This window comes from Budorcas taxicolor, chromosome 5, assembly GCF_023091745.1.
Source record: "Budorcas taxicolor isolate Tak-1 chromosome 5, Takin1.1, whole genome shotgun sequence".
Classification (NCBI taxonomy): Eukaryota; Metazoa; Chordata; class Mammalia; order Artiodactyla; family Bovidae; genus Budorcas; species Budorcas taxicolor.
In genome coordinates, this window is record NC_068914.1 from 20,044,342 (window position 1) to 20,062,628 (window position 18,287).

Consider the following 18,287-nt stretch of genomic DNA (forward strand, 5'->3'; position numbering starts at 1 on the left):
CTTGTCGTCATTTGTTTTTCTTTCTTCATAGTACCTTCCCAATGACTCTCCCCAAAAGTATTAACTGGCCGCCTACTACATGTCTGGCTCTGGGTTAGACACCTGTCCTCATGGAGTTCACTGGAAGTCTGTCTGTCTCCTGGCTCATTCTTTCTGCCACGTCCTGCTTTAGGAAGCCCTGATAACCAAGTGCCTGGATTCCTAACTCCTGACCCATTCACTGCAATGGTTTTCAGTCTTCAATTTCCCTCCCTTTCTAACCTATCTTCTATACCATGACCACATTTTGCCTTTTGTGGGGCGGGAGGCAGAGGGCTTGTCCAGGATATTTCACTTTCTTAAACTGGGACCCTGATCACTTCACTCCCCTGCTCAAAACCTTGCAATGTCTCCCATGTCCAAGGCCCCTACACTCTGCAGGTGCAGCTCTGGGCTCTCTGACCTCCATCCAAACCTCTCCTACCATTCCTGGGAAGTTCCTGGGCTCTCCTGTCAAACCACCCTTCCTTCTCTTCCCACTCAAATCTCACCTCCCCTTCAAGGTTCAGTCAAATGTCACTTCCTCCAGCAGACGTCTGAGACCCTCAGGGTACAGATAATGACTCCCTCAGCACTTCTCTCCACATGGTCCAGCCTGGCTCACTGCCTGCTACACCTGTCATGGGGACAGTGTCTGCTCCATTCACCTTGACCTCCCAGTGACTCACAGGAGCCTCACACATAGCAAGCTCCCGGTCGATGAAGAGGCTGATTTATGACTCAATGAGGCTGCTGAAAAGGCCTTTGATGCTGATTGGCTTCTGAGAATGGGATCTCATGGTTACATTTCAGGGTGGCTGGAAACACTCGACTCAAGGACACAGAGTAACTTCTGCATATCTTGCTCTCAGGCAGCCTTCTTGCTCTGGATTCCCGCCTCCTGCTGCTCCCAGCCCTGCCTGTCTCCAGTCTCACAGACAAGGCAGGAGTCCTCCAGCGTCCTCTGCGGCCTGTGCCCTGCCCCCACCCCCATCTCTTCCACCACAACCACCTTTTCCTTTCCCCTTCGTAATGAAGAGAAGGGCAATCAGAAACCGCTGAGAGCTGGAATAGAAATGGCCAGGACACAGCCCCAGGAGACGTGCTCTGTTCTACCCCCAAGGCTGGCAGCGCCCATCGGCAGCTCTTGCTGCAAGTCACGGTGACCATGAGCTGGTCGGAAGAGGCAGTCGCTCATGCGTGAGCCACAGAAGCGCACGGCGGGCGGAGCGGGTGGGGCCAGCTACTGAGTGCAAGAGCGCATCAGGGCACAAGCGAGAGCAAAGGCCAAGGACGAGGCAGGTAGGGTGGTCTGTGTGATGATGGAGCGCACAGTGCAAGAATGGAGCAGCTGGAAAGGCTGTCAGGAGCAAACGCATGCGGGGCCTGATGAGACAGGTGGACAAATTCAGACTCTGAAGGTGACTCAACTGAGTATTCAACAGTGAGATGTGTCTCAGAAAGATCAAGCTGTGTGCTGCGGAGGGGATGTGTGAGCAGGAGCAGAGAAGAGAGTCACGGCGCTCCTCTGGCATCTGGACGTGTTTTCCCTACCACACTCCTCACCCTCCTTACATTCATCTGTCTACTGACATGCCTGTCTCCTCTGATAACTCATGAGTTTCCCAGGGAAAGGAAACATGTCGAGTAGACCTTTGGAACTACCCGGTTGCCTGGAACAAAGGAGGAATTCAACGAATGCTGGGTGCAAGAATACTTTATATCAGGGTTTATAGTATATCAAGTGCTTTTGTATCCAATATGTCATTTTATCTTCAAAATAACCCTCTCAGGGGGACATTCTTAATCCCCATTTTCCAGCTGTAGAAATTGAGGCTTCAAGAAGCTAAGTGGAACCTACCACCGCTCCCACCCCTTGGGGAAGGCCAGTCCCCTCTACTGTGCAGGCATCAAGGCCAAGCAAAACTGCTGAGACTTTCTAGCTGGTCAGGGAGAAACTTCTAGAAAGAGCAGGGCTCCACAGCCAGCCTGCCTCCTAACTCAAGGTGCAGCTCAGCACAGGGACAGTGATCCCAGAAGCCTGATGTTTTAGGACAGCCCAGCAAAGCCAAATAGAGCCAAGAAGCTCATACAGGATAGCAGGCTAGGGAAACAGATGCCAGACAACCTGGCCCTCAAGTGTTGAAGGAAGAAGGGCTTTCCCACTCTGGTTCATGTTCATGAATCATCACATGGTACAACTCCTCTCAGCAGAGATGTGGAAATCGGGGCCAGAAAAAGGGTACAGCACAGGGCAGAGCTGGAACTGACTCTGAAGCCCCTAGGATCTCAGGTGGTACCTTCCTGGTCCTTAGAAGCTCAGGAGGGGCCTTTGAACCCGAGGCTGGACTGCAGTACCCCCCACCCTGCCCGGCCAGGCAGGCACCTGGTGCAGGGCTCAGCAGACTCGCATCATACGGACTGTGGCCCTTAAGCAGCCCAGGAAGCACTGGAGCCACGTCAAGAGACACTTGCAGGATGCTCCGTGGGAACCAGAGTGCCCAGAACCTCACCAAACAAGGGGCCTCTTTCCTCTTGTTCATCAGATGAGCCCTGCCTGGCAGCTGGCTGGGCTGCCCTCTGTCCCACCCGGGAAAGAAGCTGGGAATGGGCAGTGGGTGGAGGGAGGTAGAAAGGAAGGGGGTTCTCCTGTTTGCTCCAGAGCTCTACAAGAACCCCAGGGCAAGAGCTGTTTTTGTTATAGAAGGTGGGCCCAGAAGCCCAGGAGGGGAAAATGAGAGAGGCAGGGCTGGAGAAGGGCAACTTCTGGCTTTGGGAGATTTGGCCAAAGTTGTGGTCCTCTCAGTTTTTCTATTTCTGCCCCCTCTCCAAACAGCTTCAGATCTTTTCCTCCCCACTCTCTCTCCCTACCTCTCATATTTCCACAGTCTTTCCTCTTCCCTTAGGATACCGCCTCCAAACTCTGCTGCTGTGGCCAAACGCTCGTGTCCAACGCATCCCACACATGCCTTAAACTCCTAGCCCTACATTTTGGTGACAGGAAGGCACAGCACCTCTTCTGGTGGCTTCAAGCTGCAAGCCATCTATCATAGGATGTCTATCACAGACACAGACAGAGGCTCCCAGGAGTCTGTGATAGGAATTCCTTGGGCTCTGGAGAGCTCACGTTCACACTTGGTGTCTGACATGAGCACGCAGGACTCGGTCAGACTGGGAAGGAGATGGGGGCAGGGGTGCCAAGGTCCCAGACACCACACGCTGCGCTCAGCTCAGAGGCAGGGGGGGACATCAGAAGAGAACACAGCCTCACCAAGCACCGCAGAGCCACTCAGCCAGCAGAAGTACCCAGTGGCCCCACACTGGTCTAAACTCAAAAGTATCTGTGCCCGAAGCCACCTCCTGCTCCCAAACATGCATTTAAAAAAAAAAAAAAAAAAATTCAAGACTGGACATGCCCAAGTGAATAGGCCAATTGTGGCAGGAGGCACCGTAACTACTGGTGATTCGGGCACTCTGACCCCTCATGGCAAGGGGCACAGCCATGGAAAATTTTTCACTCTCTCTCTCAGCAGAGCAACAGATGTGCCTGAAGTGGCTCAGCACCGGCCTGTGAAGTGAACGTCCCAAGTGAGGTGTTTTACTCACAGAGGAAACTGGGGAACAGGCAGTGAAGGGTTAAGAAGGACTCTTGCTTAAGGGCAGAGGAGAGATTTCAACATCAGACGCACTTCTCTTTCTTAAGGGGACTGACTCAGGAAAGAATGGGTCCAGGGTGATAAATATTATTTTAATGAGCGCTCATGTTTGCAGAGGACTCTGCCATTTACACACATGAGTTTCACATATTATCCCATCTGGATGTCATAGAAAGGGAAGAAACAAGCTTGTGGATGTCAGGTGCCTGGCATGAAGTGGGGGCTCAGTGTGTTAGTTCCCTTTCTCCCAGCACAATACGGCAGTGAAGCAGGCAGGAAAGATATCATTATCTTCATTTTATAGCTGAGGAAATGGAGACCCATGACTCACACACAGTCACATGGTTTATAAGTGGCAGCTGGACCTAGACTCCAGGTCTTCCAACCCCTCTCTGGGGGGTCCTCCTTATGGATTTCTATTCTTTCTCACATGTGGGAAGCACCCAGGGCTGTGGATGAAGAGAACCGAGTTCCATACCTGCCATTTATTAGCTGTGTGACTTTGGACAAGTTACTTAATCTCTCTGATTCTTGTTTTCCTCTTTCAAATGGGAATAATAATATTTTTGCTTCCCAGGTAGCATGGTGGTAAAGAATCCACCTGCCAAGGCAGGAGACATGAGACACAAGTTCGATCCGTGGGTCTGGAAGATCCCCTGCATTAGGAAATGGCAACCCACTCTGGTATTTTTGCCTGGAAAATTCCATGGACAGAGGAACATGGCAGGCTACAGTCCATGGGATTGCAGAGTCGGACGAGGCTGAGCACGCATGCAATACTTTCACCTCAGAAAGCTACTGGGAGAATTTTAATAATGTGTCAAAAACTCTTCCCATCCTTCCACTGAAATGACCAAAAGGGAATCCATCTCTCTCACTCACCTGCCTAGCTCATAATCACATGCCCCTAATTCCTTTTACCTAAATATCTAGAGAAATGCATTGATTACCAGATATTACTAACCCATCTTGTAAAAACGAAAACGAAAGGCAGGTGGTCATTTGCCTGAAATCATAGCAAATGAAAGATTCTCACAAAAGTCCTCTGAAACTTCTGGGTTGTTTTATTCTTTTCTTTTAAACTAACAGTAAGTTATATATACTTACTATTAAAGAACACAAACAAGGCATAAAAGTACTAATAAAAAGTCTGAGTTCTTCCCTCAGTCTCCCCAGAGAAGTCCTTGCTAATACAACTTTATGTTCTAGGGCAGCTTTCCTACTTAAACATCCATGGGTACAGAGCTTGGTTTTTTTATATTTTGTTACAAAAATGGAATCATATTATAAACAGTTTCTCCCTGGAAACCTTAACTCCATTCCTGTTTCTCCTGGGAACTTTCTCTAAGACACACTAACAGCCAACTTAGATTTCAGGAAACTGCCTGGCTCGAGGATATGGCACGGACTGAGCAGTGCAGACACCTAGGTCAGACTCCAGCTTTGCCATTTTGCAGGCACCTCAGTCTTTCCATCTATAATGTGGCTGTGTTCACCTGACTTTGACCTACGAAGGCCTTCTACTTTGCACGGCGCTTTCATGTGCTGATTCTTAAGCTATCCTGTCCAGAGAAGCAGGGCAGGTGCCATCACATCCAATGCCCTTAGGAAAAATCAGAGTCTAGAGAGGTTATTCAACTGGCCATGGTGACCACCTGGTGACTCAGACCGTAAAGAATCTGCCTGTAATGCAGGAGACCTGGGTTCGATCCCTGGGTTGGGAGGATCCCCTGGAGAAGGGAATGGCTACCCACTCAGTATTCTTGCCTGGAGAATTCCACGGACAGAGGCGCCTGCAGGGCTACAGTCCACGGGGTCACAAAGAATCGGATATGACTGAGCGACGAACACTTTCGAGGTGATCACTGGTCAGCGAGAAAGCTGGAGTGGACACCAAGTTCCTGGTTCTGTGCTCCTTCCTCGGTACCCTTCTTGCTCAGCCCAGGGCGAACCCAGCCCCAGGGTCAGAGAGCAGGGAGATGTGGGAAAATGGTGGCATTAATGCCACCACTCCATCCACTACAGAAGCAGTATACAGGCTCCCTTGCCTGACAAAAGCACACCCTGCAGCCTGGTTATTCTGGAGGCCTCATTCACCCCCCAGCAGCCACCAGCGATCTGTATTGCTCATTTCATTTTCCCTTTCACACCATCCTGGGAAGGATGCTCAAAGGCCATAGCAAACCCAAAGGTCCTGGCCTAACGGCACCCTCCGCCATGGTGGGTACCACCCCAAGCCCCCCTCTGGCAGGTCCAACCCCCTTCCTGCCTGCCCAGCCCCACCTCACCAATGAGGGTGGTGGCCCAGGAAACCCACCTTTCTATCCTACTTCTGGCAGCTAGTCCCTGAGCAGGCAGGGCACTGGCCACAAAGACAGACATTTTGGACGCCCTGAGTTCCCTACCAGAATCACCCGTCCAGGGCACCCTCCTGCCTTCTGCCCCACTGATGGTCCTTCCTGACAGATCCGCTTCCACTTGACTGGCTTGGCCCGTCAGTGCCGCTCAACACCCCGCTCCTTTCTCCACGCGCACTCCTCCAAAGGGCCAGGTGATCCGCCCGCCCAGCACCAGCTGCCGCTCTTCTCAGCATCCCCTTGGCCGTTGTGCTCAGTGTGGAGGAAGCAACCTGCCTGGGGACAGCGGCAGTGAGTCTTCCCCGGGGCACCGCAGCAACATGTGCATGGTGTGTGCCTCCCGCCAGACCAGGAGTGCCAGGGGTGCAGGGGCCACACTTCCAGGCCACTGGTGTCCCCACCCCCTCAGGTGGCTTCTCAGCTGGGCTGAATGGCTGCTCTCCTGGGTGAACAGAAGCCTCCAGTGACACCTAACCCAGGAGGTCGTCTCAGAAGGGTTGGCTAGCTCAGATAGAGCAGGAGTCCTCTTCCCTGAATGACACAGGCCTTCTCCAGCCCCAGCCCCTTACTTCAGCCTCACAGTGACTTGTGTGGATCCAACAGCCCCTCTGTGAGGGAGGGACTGCTCCAGGCGCTCTCCAATCCCCCTACCCCTCACAACATCTGCACCCTGGGGTCCAGGGGGGACACCAAAGCTCTACAGATGATCAGGGGTCTCCACTATTCAAGGTGACCAGAGGCTGCTGAATACCTGAGAGAGGAAACGTGTTTGGGAAAATAAATTCCATTTTAGAGGCTTCTGAGACAGAGCTGTGTGTGCAAACATCCCCAAGCCATCAGGGTCCCTTTGGCAGGTTCAAACACTGTCCTCAGAGGCTCCCTTTCTCAGGCCCTTTCCAAGGTTCAGATACAGCTCTGGGTCCTTTGTACTTCTGAATGGTTAGTTCCATTTCAGTGGGCATGGACTGAGCATTTATTAAGCACCATGTACTATTCATACAACACTTCTGTTTAATCACAACAAATCAGGACGAAAATGGGATCCCCATTCTTGATGAGGAAACTGAGGTTCTGGGAACCGAGATAACAGTAAGTGGCACTGGAGCCCCTGCTGAACACTTCAACCTGCCCTGATCTAAGCAGCACACTTGCAGGGTGGGTGTTGTCAGCCCCGTTTTACATGGGAGGAACCTGGGGTCAAGCAGCCAAGGGAAAGGCCCAAACATCCAGCCTCTAGGATATCTAGGGCAGCTCTGGGTTCAGACCCCAACCTAGTGCTCCCCAGACTCCTCTTGCTAGGATGACCGCCAAAGGTCATGCCCGAAGTCCTCCTGGTGACCTTGGCTCCTGCTATGAGGCACTTTCTGCTGGTGAGAGACCAAGCCCCTGCCCAGGATGAGAACACAGCTGTCATACTGAACTAGCTAAAAATAAAGGAGGTACCCAGTCCCTGAAGGTGAACAGAACAGCCCTGGAATGTGGCAGGACAAGAACAACAGGCTTCATTCTGGGCCTCGTGGTCAATGGCTTGGGCTAGAGCCAGGCTCCAGACTCACAGTTTCCAATGTCTCAGGTGCCTCCAGGCAAGGGAAGAGAAGATCTGAAGTATAGACAGCTTTGCTTTCACCATGAGACATCCAGACCCCAGAGTCATGGTTCCAAAGTACTGCAGTGGTGGGGGCAGAACAGTCTGGAAAGCAAAGGATCTCAGGCCTCCTCCAGCTGCACGGATTCCTCCTATAACCCTGGGCACATCACTTCCATCTGTGTTTTTCCTATCAGTAAAAGAGCATCATTGAAAACTACCCTCTTGTCACATACAGTGGGCACTGGAGCTCCATGACACCATGGATTCCTCAGAATACAAGATTTCAGAATCCTATGGAGGCCAAGCAGAATGGGACCCAGGATTCCTGCCCAGCTCGGGGGTCTGGCCACCTGCCCTCTGTTATCCAGGAAGCTGCGCTCCTTCTGCAGATGCCTACAGGTGTGCTCTGGATGAACAATGATAACATCTGGCATTTATGTAATTCAGGACACTTTCCAAGTGTTTCCATGCCCATTCTCTGATTTAATAAATAGGCAGTGAGACACAAATCACCTCATCTGACAGAGAAGGGAACTGAGACCCAAAGGGCTTGATGCCTAACAATACTGCTTCAGCCACAGGGATCCTTAAGAGAGAAAGGATTCCAGCCTCCTGGTTTTACAGATGAGGAAATCGAGCCCCAAGGACCCCAGGAACCTACTGCTTTAAATGCAGAGTGCCTCTGTCCAAACCTCTGAGCCATAAAATTCACTTCTAGCAGAGTGCTTCCAGCAGGAATATAATGCAAGGCACATATGTAATTTAAAATTTTCTAGTACCTACATTTTTTGAAAAGGTGACATTAATTCTAATAACATTTTATTTAACCCAATATATCCAAACTATTATTCCCACATGTAATTAATATCTTTTAAATCATTGATGAGCTGTTTATATATCTTCTTTGTCATACAAAGTCTTCAAAACCCTGTATTTTATGTTCAACAGCATATCTCAAACCAGACTTGCCACATTTTAAGTGCTCAATAGCCACACATGTGGAAAGGCAATGGCAACCCACTCTAGTGTTCTTGCCTGGAAAATCCCACGGGCAGAGGAGCCTGGTGGGCTGCCGTCTATGAGGTCGCACAGAGTCGGACACGACTGAGCAACTTAGCAGCAGCAGCCACACATGGCTAGTGGCTCTTGTTCTAGACAGCAAGGCTCTAGCACTCCAGCCACATCCCCATCATGGGAGCCTTGAGTGACAATTTCTGCTGGGAGGCCACTGCCATGCACTGCTGTGGAAGCCTCAAGCCCTGGACCACAGTCCTGGATCTGCATGCGCAGTGACAGCCACCCACTGGTGTAGGCAGACCTGTGCCCCTTCCCAGGTCTTCTGCTCTCTGGCTAACAAAGATCATGTCAATTCCACTTCCTGAGGCTTCCCTGCCCCCACATGTAAGAGGTAGGAAGAAATGCCTACATTCAAGCTTGCCAGAAGGACTCCACTAAATCAAGCATGTAAAAGTATTTTGAAAATGAAACAGAACTTTGCAAATGTGAGGCAGTGTCTTTGTTACAGTGATGGCCTGGCGTCTCCTACTTGATTCATTGCACCCACCCAGGCAGGGTCCTGGAAGGCACTGGGGGACATCAGAGAAATGAGGTCAGCTTGAATAACAAGGCTGCAGGCGAACCCCACACATCAGTCAATCAAGGAAAGCAGCTGCTTACAGAAGGGCCAGGCAGATGTTGGGAGAGAAAGCTAGATTGATAATGCCTTACAGGGAGCATAGGGAGGTCTTGCAAGGTGAGCGCTGGCCTCCCCAAATGTCCTCTTTTAAATGCAAACAGGATGGAGGGAGGGGGACAAATGGACAAAGGGTACAGAGAGAAATTTGAAAACCAGAGAACATCCCTAACATTCACTGTAAAAGACTTTATTGGGTCAATTTCCTTCCCAGGTGGAAGGAGTTGGTCAACACTGAGCAGCATGGGGGTGGAGGGGTGGGGCGTGGAGAGGTAGGGGGCGGAGGGTGGGGATGGACAGGCACAAACCAGGGTGCTGGTGCTGGGGAGGGTGGGGAGGAAGGGGAGACGGGAGTCAGGGGGATTTTGAGGATTCTGTGCCCAGCTCTGCCTTGTCCCCAGCTCTTTCCTCCTTTGAATCTGTTTCCCTCAACAGCAAAAGGAGAGTTGGGTGTGTTACAGTAGAAAGAAGACGGGTTTCTGAGTTAGGGGACCTGACGGTGTTTCTGTCTCTATCACTCACGAGCCATGTGGTCAGCAAGTCCCTCCACCACATGGGGCCTCAGTTTCCTCATTTCCTTCCTCAGGGGGACAGAAGCAGGATCTCTTCCACCAATTCCACTTCTACACACATACCCAAGAGAAATGAAAGTATGTCCACACAGGGAAAACTGCTCACAGCCGCATTATCACAACAGCCTCAAGGTGGAAACAACACAAACATCCTGAACTAACAAATGTGTAAACAAAACGTGGGAGATAAGCACACATGAACACTATTCAGCAATAAAAAGAACTGGAGTACACGTACTCAGGAGTACATACGTATGAATGAACCATGAAAACATGCTAAGCGAAAGAAACCACACACAAAGGTCACATTATTATACCATTCTGTTCATATGAAATGTTCAGAAGAAGTAAATTCATTTAAAAAAGAAATAGATTAGTAGATACCAAGGTGTAGGGAGCAATGGGGAGTGGCTGCTTAACAGGTAGAGAGTTTCTCCTGGGGTTGATGAAAATGTTCTGCAATGAGACGGTGGTGACAGTTACCCAAGCTCGTGAATGTATTAGACACAACAGACGTGCACTCTTTACGTTAAGTTTTGTGGTATGTGAATTATATCTCAATGTTAAAAAAAAGCAGGGGCTCTGCCAGCAGACTGAATGGGTCCGCATGCTGACTCTTCTGTTTATACCTGAGGCTCAGGGTTCTCATCCAAAAGCAGTGAGCATAAGAGATCCCCACTAACAGGGGAGCTGCGGGCACGTAATGCCTTCGGTGCAGCAAGCAGGACAGGCATCACACGTTGGCTTCGCTTAGTATTGTCACTACTGACGGTTAAATAAGAACCATTTTAGGAAAGACAGGCCCCTAGTAGGCATTCAGTGCAACCTTCCCTCCAACGTCCCCTCAACGCCTCAGCGCCTGCAAGCCGGTAACTGAGAGTGGAATTGGATGAACATGATCCGACATTTTCTGCCTCTCACAGGGCTCACCAGATCTGTTGCAAAGGGCTGGGCTGCAGACTCCACATTTCAGTTTCCCTGCTGCGGGGGACACAGCCACCCTCTCCTTTTAGGGAAGACAGTCTCAGAGAGGCTGCCGGCTTTGAGCGTTCTCTAACAGAGAAATGTTTACGGGGCTGATAAGCCAGCTCTGCCCACCCAGATCCACCCAGGAAGAGAGAGGACGCACGGGCAAAAGCACACTTGTGTGTTTCAACTCCCAGGAAAGTTTACAGGATTCACGCTAGAGCACAGGGGACACAGAGAGCCCTCACAAGCTTGTCTCTGTACCCCCCACCCCCACCCCCTCCGCATGCACCGTGGAAACAGCCAAGGGGTGGGCACTGCTCACAGTGAGTTTTCAGCCTCACTCAGTAACACTCTGGCAGCAACAGCTCCCTTCGAAAGGCAAACTAGGAAATGGCTATTTTTAAACCAAGCTCAAATGCTGTCACGTGCGTGGAAGTGTCTGGGAAGAAACAGTCTGTTTAAAAATTGTCTATTAAAAATCGTAAACGTTTTACTGCACCAAAGGTTGGCTGTGGAACCACAGGAACCTGTACAAAACTTTTTTTTGTTTTGTTTTTTCTATTTTTTTAAACTTTTCATTTTTATAGGGGTATAGCCAATTAACAATGTTGTGATAGTTTCAGGTGCTCAGCTATACATATACGTATTCTCCCACAAACTCCGCTCCCATCCAGGCTGCCACGTAACATTGAGCAGAGCTCCTTGTGCTATACATAGTAGGTCCTTGCTGGTTGGCCATTTTAAACATAGCAGTGTGTACATGTCCAACCCAAAGTCCCTAGCTATCCCTTCCCCACTTCCTCCCCCTGGCAACCATAAGTTCAGAACCTGTACAAAACTTCCAACTGGAAGCCTGATCACGAAGGCAATCTAGCAAACGTCAACAATGGGAAGATACACACACTCTTCTGCCAAGTAATTTCAGCCCTAGAAACACAGCCTAGAGCAACTTCTTTGTGGACAGAGGATCCCTATGGCACTGCAATTTAAATAATCAGAAATTCAAAAGCACACCAAAAGAACTGATAAATTAGTTTAGTGTGTTCACACAATGTAAGAGCATACCACAGTTTAAATTGATGAAAGGGAGGTACACGGATCAACATGGAAGAGTCTTAAATATACAACGTTGAGCTTTTAAAGAAAGCCGTTGCAGAAGGATACAAACAGAATAACACCATTTACAAAAGGTTCAAGCCATATAAAGTAACAGCACACACTGCTTCATAGATACATGATATGCAGTAAAAAAAATATTAAACATGCAGGAAATGATAAACACCAAATTCAGGACAGAGGTCACCTCTGGGAGGAGAAATGAATGGGACTGAAGACAGGCATAGAAACGGTTTCAGTTGTGTCTGTAATAAAATTGCAACTGTGTCTGTTACTTTTCAAGCTATGCAGTGGATACACAAGTGTTTGTTATATTAGCTTCAATACTTTTTATGCACCTCGAATATTTCACAATAAAAAATTAACTCTTATGTACTGATTTGGCGGGGGGAGAGAATTAAAATACAGATTCCAAGTTAAATCACTAAAAACAATAGCCCTCTGGAACCCATTCCAGGTCTTCTAAGACCTTGAGAAAGTTACTTATCTCCTCTGGGCCTCCAGCCAGTCCCTGTTTCTAAAAGGGGAATAAAATCTCTGCCTTCTGTCCATACACTCAAGGCAGCAGAATGTGCAGGGAAGGAGCAGTGAGGGGGACGGATAACACTTCCTGCCATGACAACCTCACTGAGGTTTCTGAAAGATCAGATGAAAGCACACACATACCCCTGTGGCTGTCAGTATGTCCTTGTGTATTGTTAGATATAGACAGACATATATACCTACACACCCAATTGGTATCTGATAGGAAATGGCAACCCACTCCAGTACTCTTGCCTGGAAAATCCCATGGACAGAGGAGCCTGGTAGGCTGCAGTCCATGGGTTCACTAAGAGTCGGACACGACTGAGCGACTTCACTCTCACTTTTCACTTTCATGCATTGGAGAAGGAAATGGCAACCCACTCCAGTGCTCTTGCCTGGAGAATCCCAGGGACGGCGGAGCCTGGTGGGCTTCCGTCTATGGGGTCGCACAGAGTCGGACACGACTGAAGCGACTTAGCAGCAGCAGCAGCAGCAGGACTTCCCAGGTGGTGCTAGTGGTAAAGAACCCGCCAGTCAATGCAGGAGACGTTAAGAGGCAGGCTTGATCCCTGGGTTGGGAAGATCTCCTGGAGGAGGGCATGGCAACACACTCTAGTATTCTTGACTGGAGAATCCCACGGACAGAGGAGCCTGGAGGGCTATGGTTCACAGCGTCACAAAGAGTCGGACACAACTGAAGCGACTTAGCACCCACGCACGTGGCACCCGGAAGGTGTTTTAAAAAGAGAACCATTTAAAAAAAGAGAAGGCAAACTACATTTTGGTAACTATCCATTTGACTCACCCTTACAAAGTTTCTAAGTATAACATTCCCATTTGTACATTTAGAGTCTAGCTTTCCCCCTGCCCCGCCCCCTACAGCCCATGTGTAGTCTTAGCTCCCTGACCAGGGATCAAACCAGGGCCCTTGGCAGTGAAAGTGTGCAGTACTAATCAAAGGACTGCCAGGGAGTTCACTAGCGCCTGACTTTAAGCAGCTCCTAGGCTAGCTACTTCCCACCCAAAGATCTGACTATGGCCCCAAGAGCTCTCATAGCATTCTATGCTTTGCACTTATCATAAGACAGCAGATAATTATTTATACTCTATGAGAAAACAGGGACTATTTTGTCCAGGTTTATAGTCATCACTCCAGCCTAGTATAGTACTCTGCACATAATAAAGGACTCAAACATTTTCTGAAGAAATGACTGCTCTCCCACAATCCGATTTGATTCTAAATGTCCTCAAATCAATTAAGCAGGTGCCAGCGGTCTAGCCAGGACTACTTCCTGGGTGCAGAGGTGTACGCTGGCCTCTCCAGCATCTCCCCTAGGACCTCCTCAGGCATGTTCAGAGCTGACTCCAGTGGCTAATTCTACCAGGCAGGAACCCCTGACTGCAGGCACACAGTCCTTCTAGGAGAAAGCTGCCCATGCTTTCTCCAGAAAACAGGAGTGTGGGAGGACTGCATGGCATGGCCAGATGTGAAAGTCCCTCATACCCACCCGCACTCCCAGTTTATTCCCTCAAGACAATCCCAAACTGTGAAACCAAAGAAGTGTTGGGGATTTTCTGGGTAGAGAACTCCAAGGAATTTCCAAAGGGTAGAGGGGACAGGGGCTGTGTAACGAAGGTTCCCCAGGGAGTGAGGCTCTTCCTGAGTATTTGCATAACACCAGATCAAAAGGTGCCTGTGATGGTTTCCTATCATTTCTGTCTCACTCCCCCCACCCCACCCCCAATCAATAAGGAAACAGGCATTTTTTAAATGCTTGCTTTTGCCACTGGGACACAGGGGCCCCAGGGAACTAGAACTCGGTAGCCCTGTAACTGCTAAGCATACTGTCCTCTGTCTTCACGAACCAAGTACTCGAGGACTTTGGACAAATCACACTTGTTGCTCACCTGCTTATGGAGATTCCATCAGATCAGGGGGATCCCTCCTAGGGAAAATCCACTGGCATTTGTTCACCATTCTGACATCCCTGGAGGAAAGAAGTCTAGCCTTTCTTTAGAGGCCAAGTTCTAACCTTGCGGGGCCCATCTTCCTTTTCTGAAGGAATATAGCACTATGTAGTCCTTCACCTTTCTTCAGGCTCTTAATGGCTAACCCAAGTGGAGGAAGCAGGTGAGAGAAGAGGCATGTTAAAAGCTGCTTGGAGGTCAAAAGACACAGGCTCTAGCTGCAGAATTAACAGGTGGCTAGAATTCTGATGAATGGAATGCACACGAGCATCCTTTTCCTCCCAAAAGCAATAGAAGAGTAAAAGGGATATCTGTGTTTTGTACTCTTGTACTTCAGTCTAATGCCAGGGCACCCTTTTCACTGCACCCCATCATCTAACACTATGCATATGCAGTCTGGAAAACGGTGATCCATGCTGGGAAGCCAGATGCTTGGCGCATTTCAACACAGGATGTATTTATGAGGTTGAATTACTGATGTCCCATAAGCAATGGGGAGAGAAAAGATACCCTTTCATGATCACTTTTGTATCCCAAGCAATCCCATAAACCTTTGCTGGCACCATCCCCATCTTCCCCTTCCCCACCCCCAAGATAGAGGGCAAGGAGATGGATGAAGATTAGTGGGGGCTGCCAGAGCTGTCTCCAGTGCTCCAGAGGCCACCTAGGGCTGGAGGGCTGAATCATCATGGCTTGTCTTCACTGGGTCCTCATCGGGTTGCAAGTAGGGCCCAGTTCCGCAGGAAGAACAGGGCTTGGAGCCCTGCCAGTGGAGGGCTTACCCTGGATCCCTATGGTAAGTGGTCTCTAATAATCCGGAGTCTCAGGAGAACAGACGCAGTCTCTCAGGATCTGCACAAGTAGGGGCTGGGAAAACTGACTAGGCTATCAGAACAAGTGCCCACTCTGTGTTCAGGAGGCCCAGGAAGCTTCCTGAGGATCACACACACAATGGAAGAGCCACACAGCCCATCATGAAGGTCCCTCTGGCAGGAATCCACATCCTCTCCCCATAGAAAGCAGCCTGAGAACTCCTCCGTGAGATGCAAGAATGCCAGCTTATTTTTAAGACTCTTCTTGACCAATAATATTCTTTGGTGGAAGCTTTGGCCTCAAGACCCTCCTCCAGCAAGGTTCTGAGGCCAGAGGAAGGCAGAGAAGGAATTTCAGAATGCCAGTCTCAGAGGAGGAGGGATTTGAGGATCAAGTGATTCAGAAATCACACAGTTAGATGCATACAGGAGCCTGGTGGATAGACTGTGAGTCAGGCCACCACAAGGAGTGGAGGGCTCTGGCTACACTAGAAACTGCCCACATGATAAAATGGGTCCCACCAAGGCAGTCCAAACCTCAACTCAACTTGGCCCCTGGCAGCCACAGATGATGGTGGGTGTGGATGCTGGAGGCTTACAAGGTTATCTGGGTCCCCACCTTGGTGATCGGCCGTCTTGAGCTACAGAGGGCACCACGTGCAGGGAGAGGACAGTGAACCCATCTATGTCTTCAACTCCCCACTGTGAAATGGGAAGAACATCAATGATACACAACACCACTGCAGACAACTGGTGAAATGTACACGTTGGCATGCACAGCTCCCAGAGCTCAGTGGCCAGGAGGCTGCAGGGTGCTCCTCGGGAGTGGAGTCCCATGGTTTCACAGCGCCAGTCACTGCCACTTGTAGCCATGAGGGACCCTGGCTGGTTCCCAGGCCTGTCTCCTAACTACTCAACTCTGGTCCATACTGGGCGCAGGATCCAAGATCCAAGCAGCATCCTCCATCGTTTCTGTCTCAGCACCTCCCCCTAAGCTGACTTCAAGGAGGAGCCTCGGTCAAGTTCCTAGTGGAGAGAGGCAGAAACGTGGGTCACACCCTGGCTTTCCCCCTAACTCCTCGGGTGACCTTGATGAGGTGACCTCACTACCCTCAGCAGGCCTGTTTCCTCTTGTGCCAGAGGCGGGGGCTGTCCCGGGTGATTAGGAAGAGAAGAGCATTGAACTTCCGGTGGCTACAGTTCTGTGGCTCCTGCCTCTCACCTGTAGGTAGCGCTCCCTTGTTGGAACTCCAAAGTCAGGTTGACTTTGCTCTCCAGCCCACTTTATCCCAGCAATAATGTCACTCACTTTGGGTGTGGGTCAGGAGCATCTGCCAGGCTCGGCAATGATAAAATGGGCGTCTTTCCCTACAGTTTAGGCTGTTTCTTAAAAACTTGGTGCCAAAGCTGGTAGAAGGGAGAGATACACCTTTCACACCTGCCAGCTGACAGTTTGTTATGTTAGAAGTCAGGGAAGGGAGATGTGTCCTTGTGCAAGAACACACACGCCACAAGCATACAAGTCAAGACCTCCATCCGACTCAAAAGAGCAGTCTCTTATTTGAGCTCCCTTGGGCTGGTGGGAAATTACAGCTTAAGAGAGCGGTCACGTAGAGGGATTAAAAAAAAAATTCCATTCAGACGTACCGCTCCAGACCTGAGGCCTATGAGCAAAGTTTCCGGTGGCCTCCGCGCCCCTCCCCGTTTCAGGAAACCATGCGGGTCGTTCGGTCCTCAGATTAAGGGAGCAGCCGCAATAGCTGGGAGAGCTTGGGGTGACAGTTTTCCCGGACCCCTGACGCCCTCCGCCAGGAACCCCAAATTTGGGATGCCTGGCCTCCAGCCAGCACCCCCGCCTGCCGCGCACTCACCTCCCCAGCATCTCTGTGATCACTCCGCCCACGGCGCTAGGACCGTACCAAACAGGCCCTACGGACCAGCCCATCAGTCCCCACATGGCCACCTCCCCGCATGGCCCGGGGGCCCATTTGACTTCCACAGCCCGTTTCAAGGACACTGCAGCAGGCAGCCCAGTCTCGAGGGTCTTTCCTCAACACATACACAGACGGCCCCAGGAAGAATCGAAAGGCGAAGACTTCCCCACCGCCCGACAATCCAACCAATGCTGGCCTGAGGGAGGCTGGGCGCGGGAGGATGGAGGCGGCTGCGGCGGCGAGCGGATGCCGGAATGCAAGGCTGCGGGCAGAGCGCCGGGCGGCGGCAGCGGCCCCGGCTCACCTTTTTGACTTGGTCATCCTTCAGTTCCGTGAAGTAATAAGCTAGGAGCTGCGCGGCGATCATGCTGGCGGTCGGGGGCTCGGGGCGACAGGCGGGCGGCCGGCGTCTGTCCTCCGCAGCCCGGGCGAACAGTGGTCCTCTGGCGGCTGCTCCGCGGCTCCTCCGCCTCCTCCCGCGGCTCCTCCCCCACGACCCGGAGCGCGGCGCCGGCTCACGCGCTCCCCGGCTGCGCGCTCCCGTCCGCGCGAGGGTGACAGTCGCCAGCCGGCCCACCTCCTCGGCGCCCATTGGCTGCCGCGCGCCTCGGCTGCGCCGGGCGGCGGCGGGCGGGCCAGGACCTGGGGGGCGCGGTGGCCGCTCCTCCCAGCGTCTGAAAGAGGGCGGGCGGCGCTGCGAAATCCCCCACGGCCAGGCATCTCCCGGCACGTCCCCCACGTAGGGAGCCGGCGCAGGGGCGGGAGGTTTTGTCGCGCGCGCACCGCCACGCGTGGCGGCGCCCTGCTTGGGCGGGGCGCAGGCGGGGAGGCGGCATCGCCCGGCCCGGCTGGCTGGGGAACTGGGCAGGCGGGGGGCGGGGACGCAGTCCCCCTTCTCGGAAATTAGGGTTAGCCCCTGTTAGTTCCAAGGAAGGGGAGACGCCCTAAGGGGACTCGAAGAAGTGGCCTTGAAAAGCGAGCGGGGCCTGTGGCGGCGAATGCGAGAGGCTTGGGAGGCTTGGCGGTCCTCGCCCCGGGGCCCCACGCCTGCCAGCTCTCGCGGGCCCAAGGGGTCCTCA

General features: G+C 51.4%; 1 protein-coding gene across 1 annotated transcript in view; it reads right to left on the bottom strand.

The window, feature by feature from the left end:
• HK1 (hexokinase 1) overlaps positions 1 to 17,687 on the bottom strand; it is a 72,024-nt gene extending 54,337 nt beyond the window's left edge. The window contains exon 1 of the mRNA XM_052641328.1: positions 17,513 to 17,687. Coding sequence (XP_052497288.1) covers positions 17,513 to 17,575 — 63 coding nt within the window. The 5' untranslated portion in view covers positions 17,576 to 17,687. The remainder of the gene's footprint in view (positions 1 to 17,512) is intronic.
• Between the last annotated feature and the right edge of the window lie 600 nt (positions 17,688 to 18,287).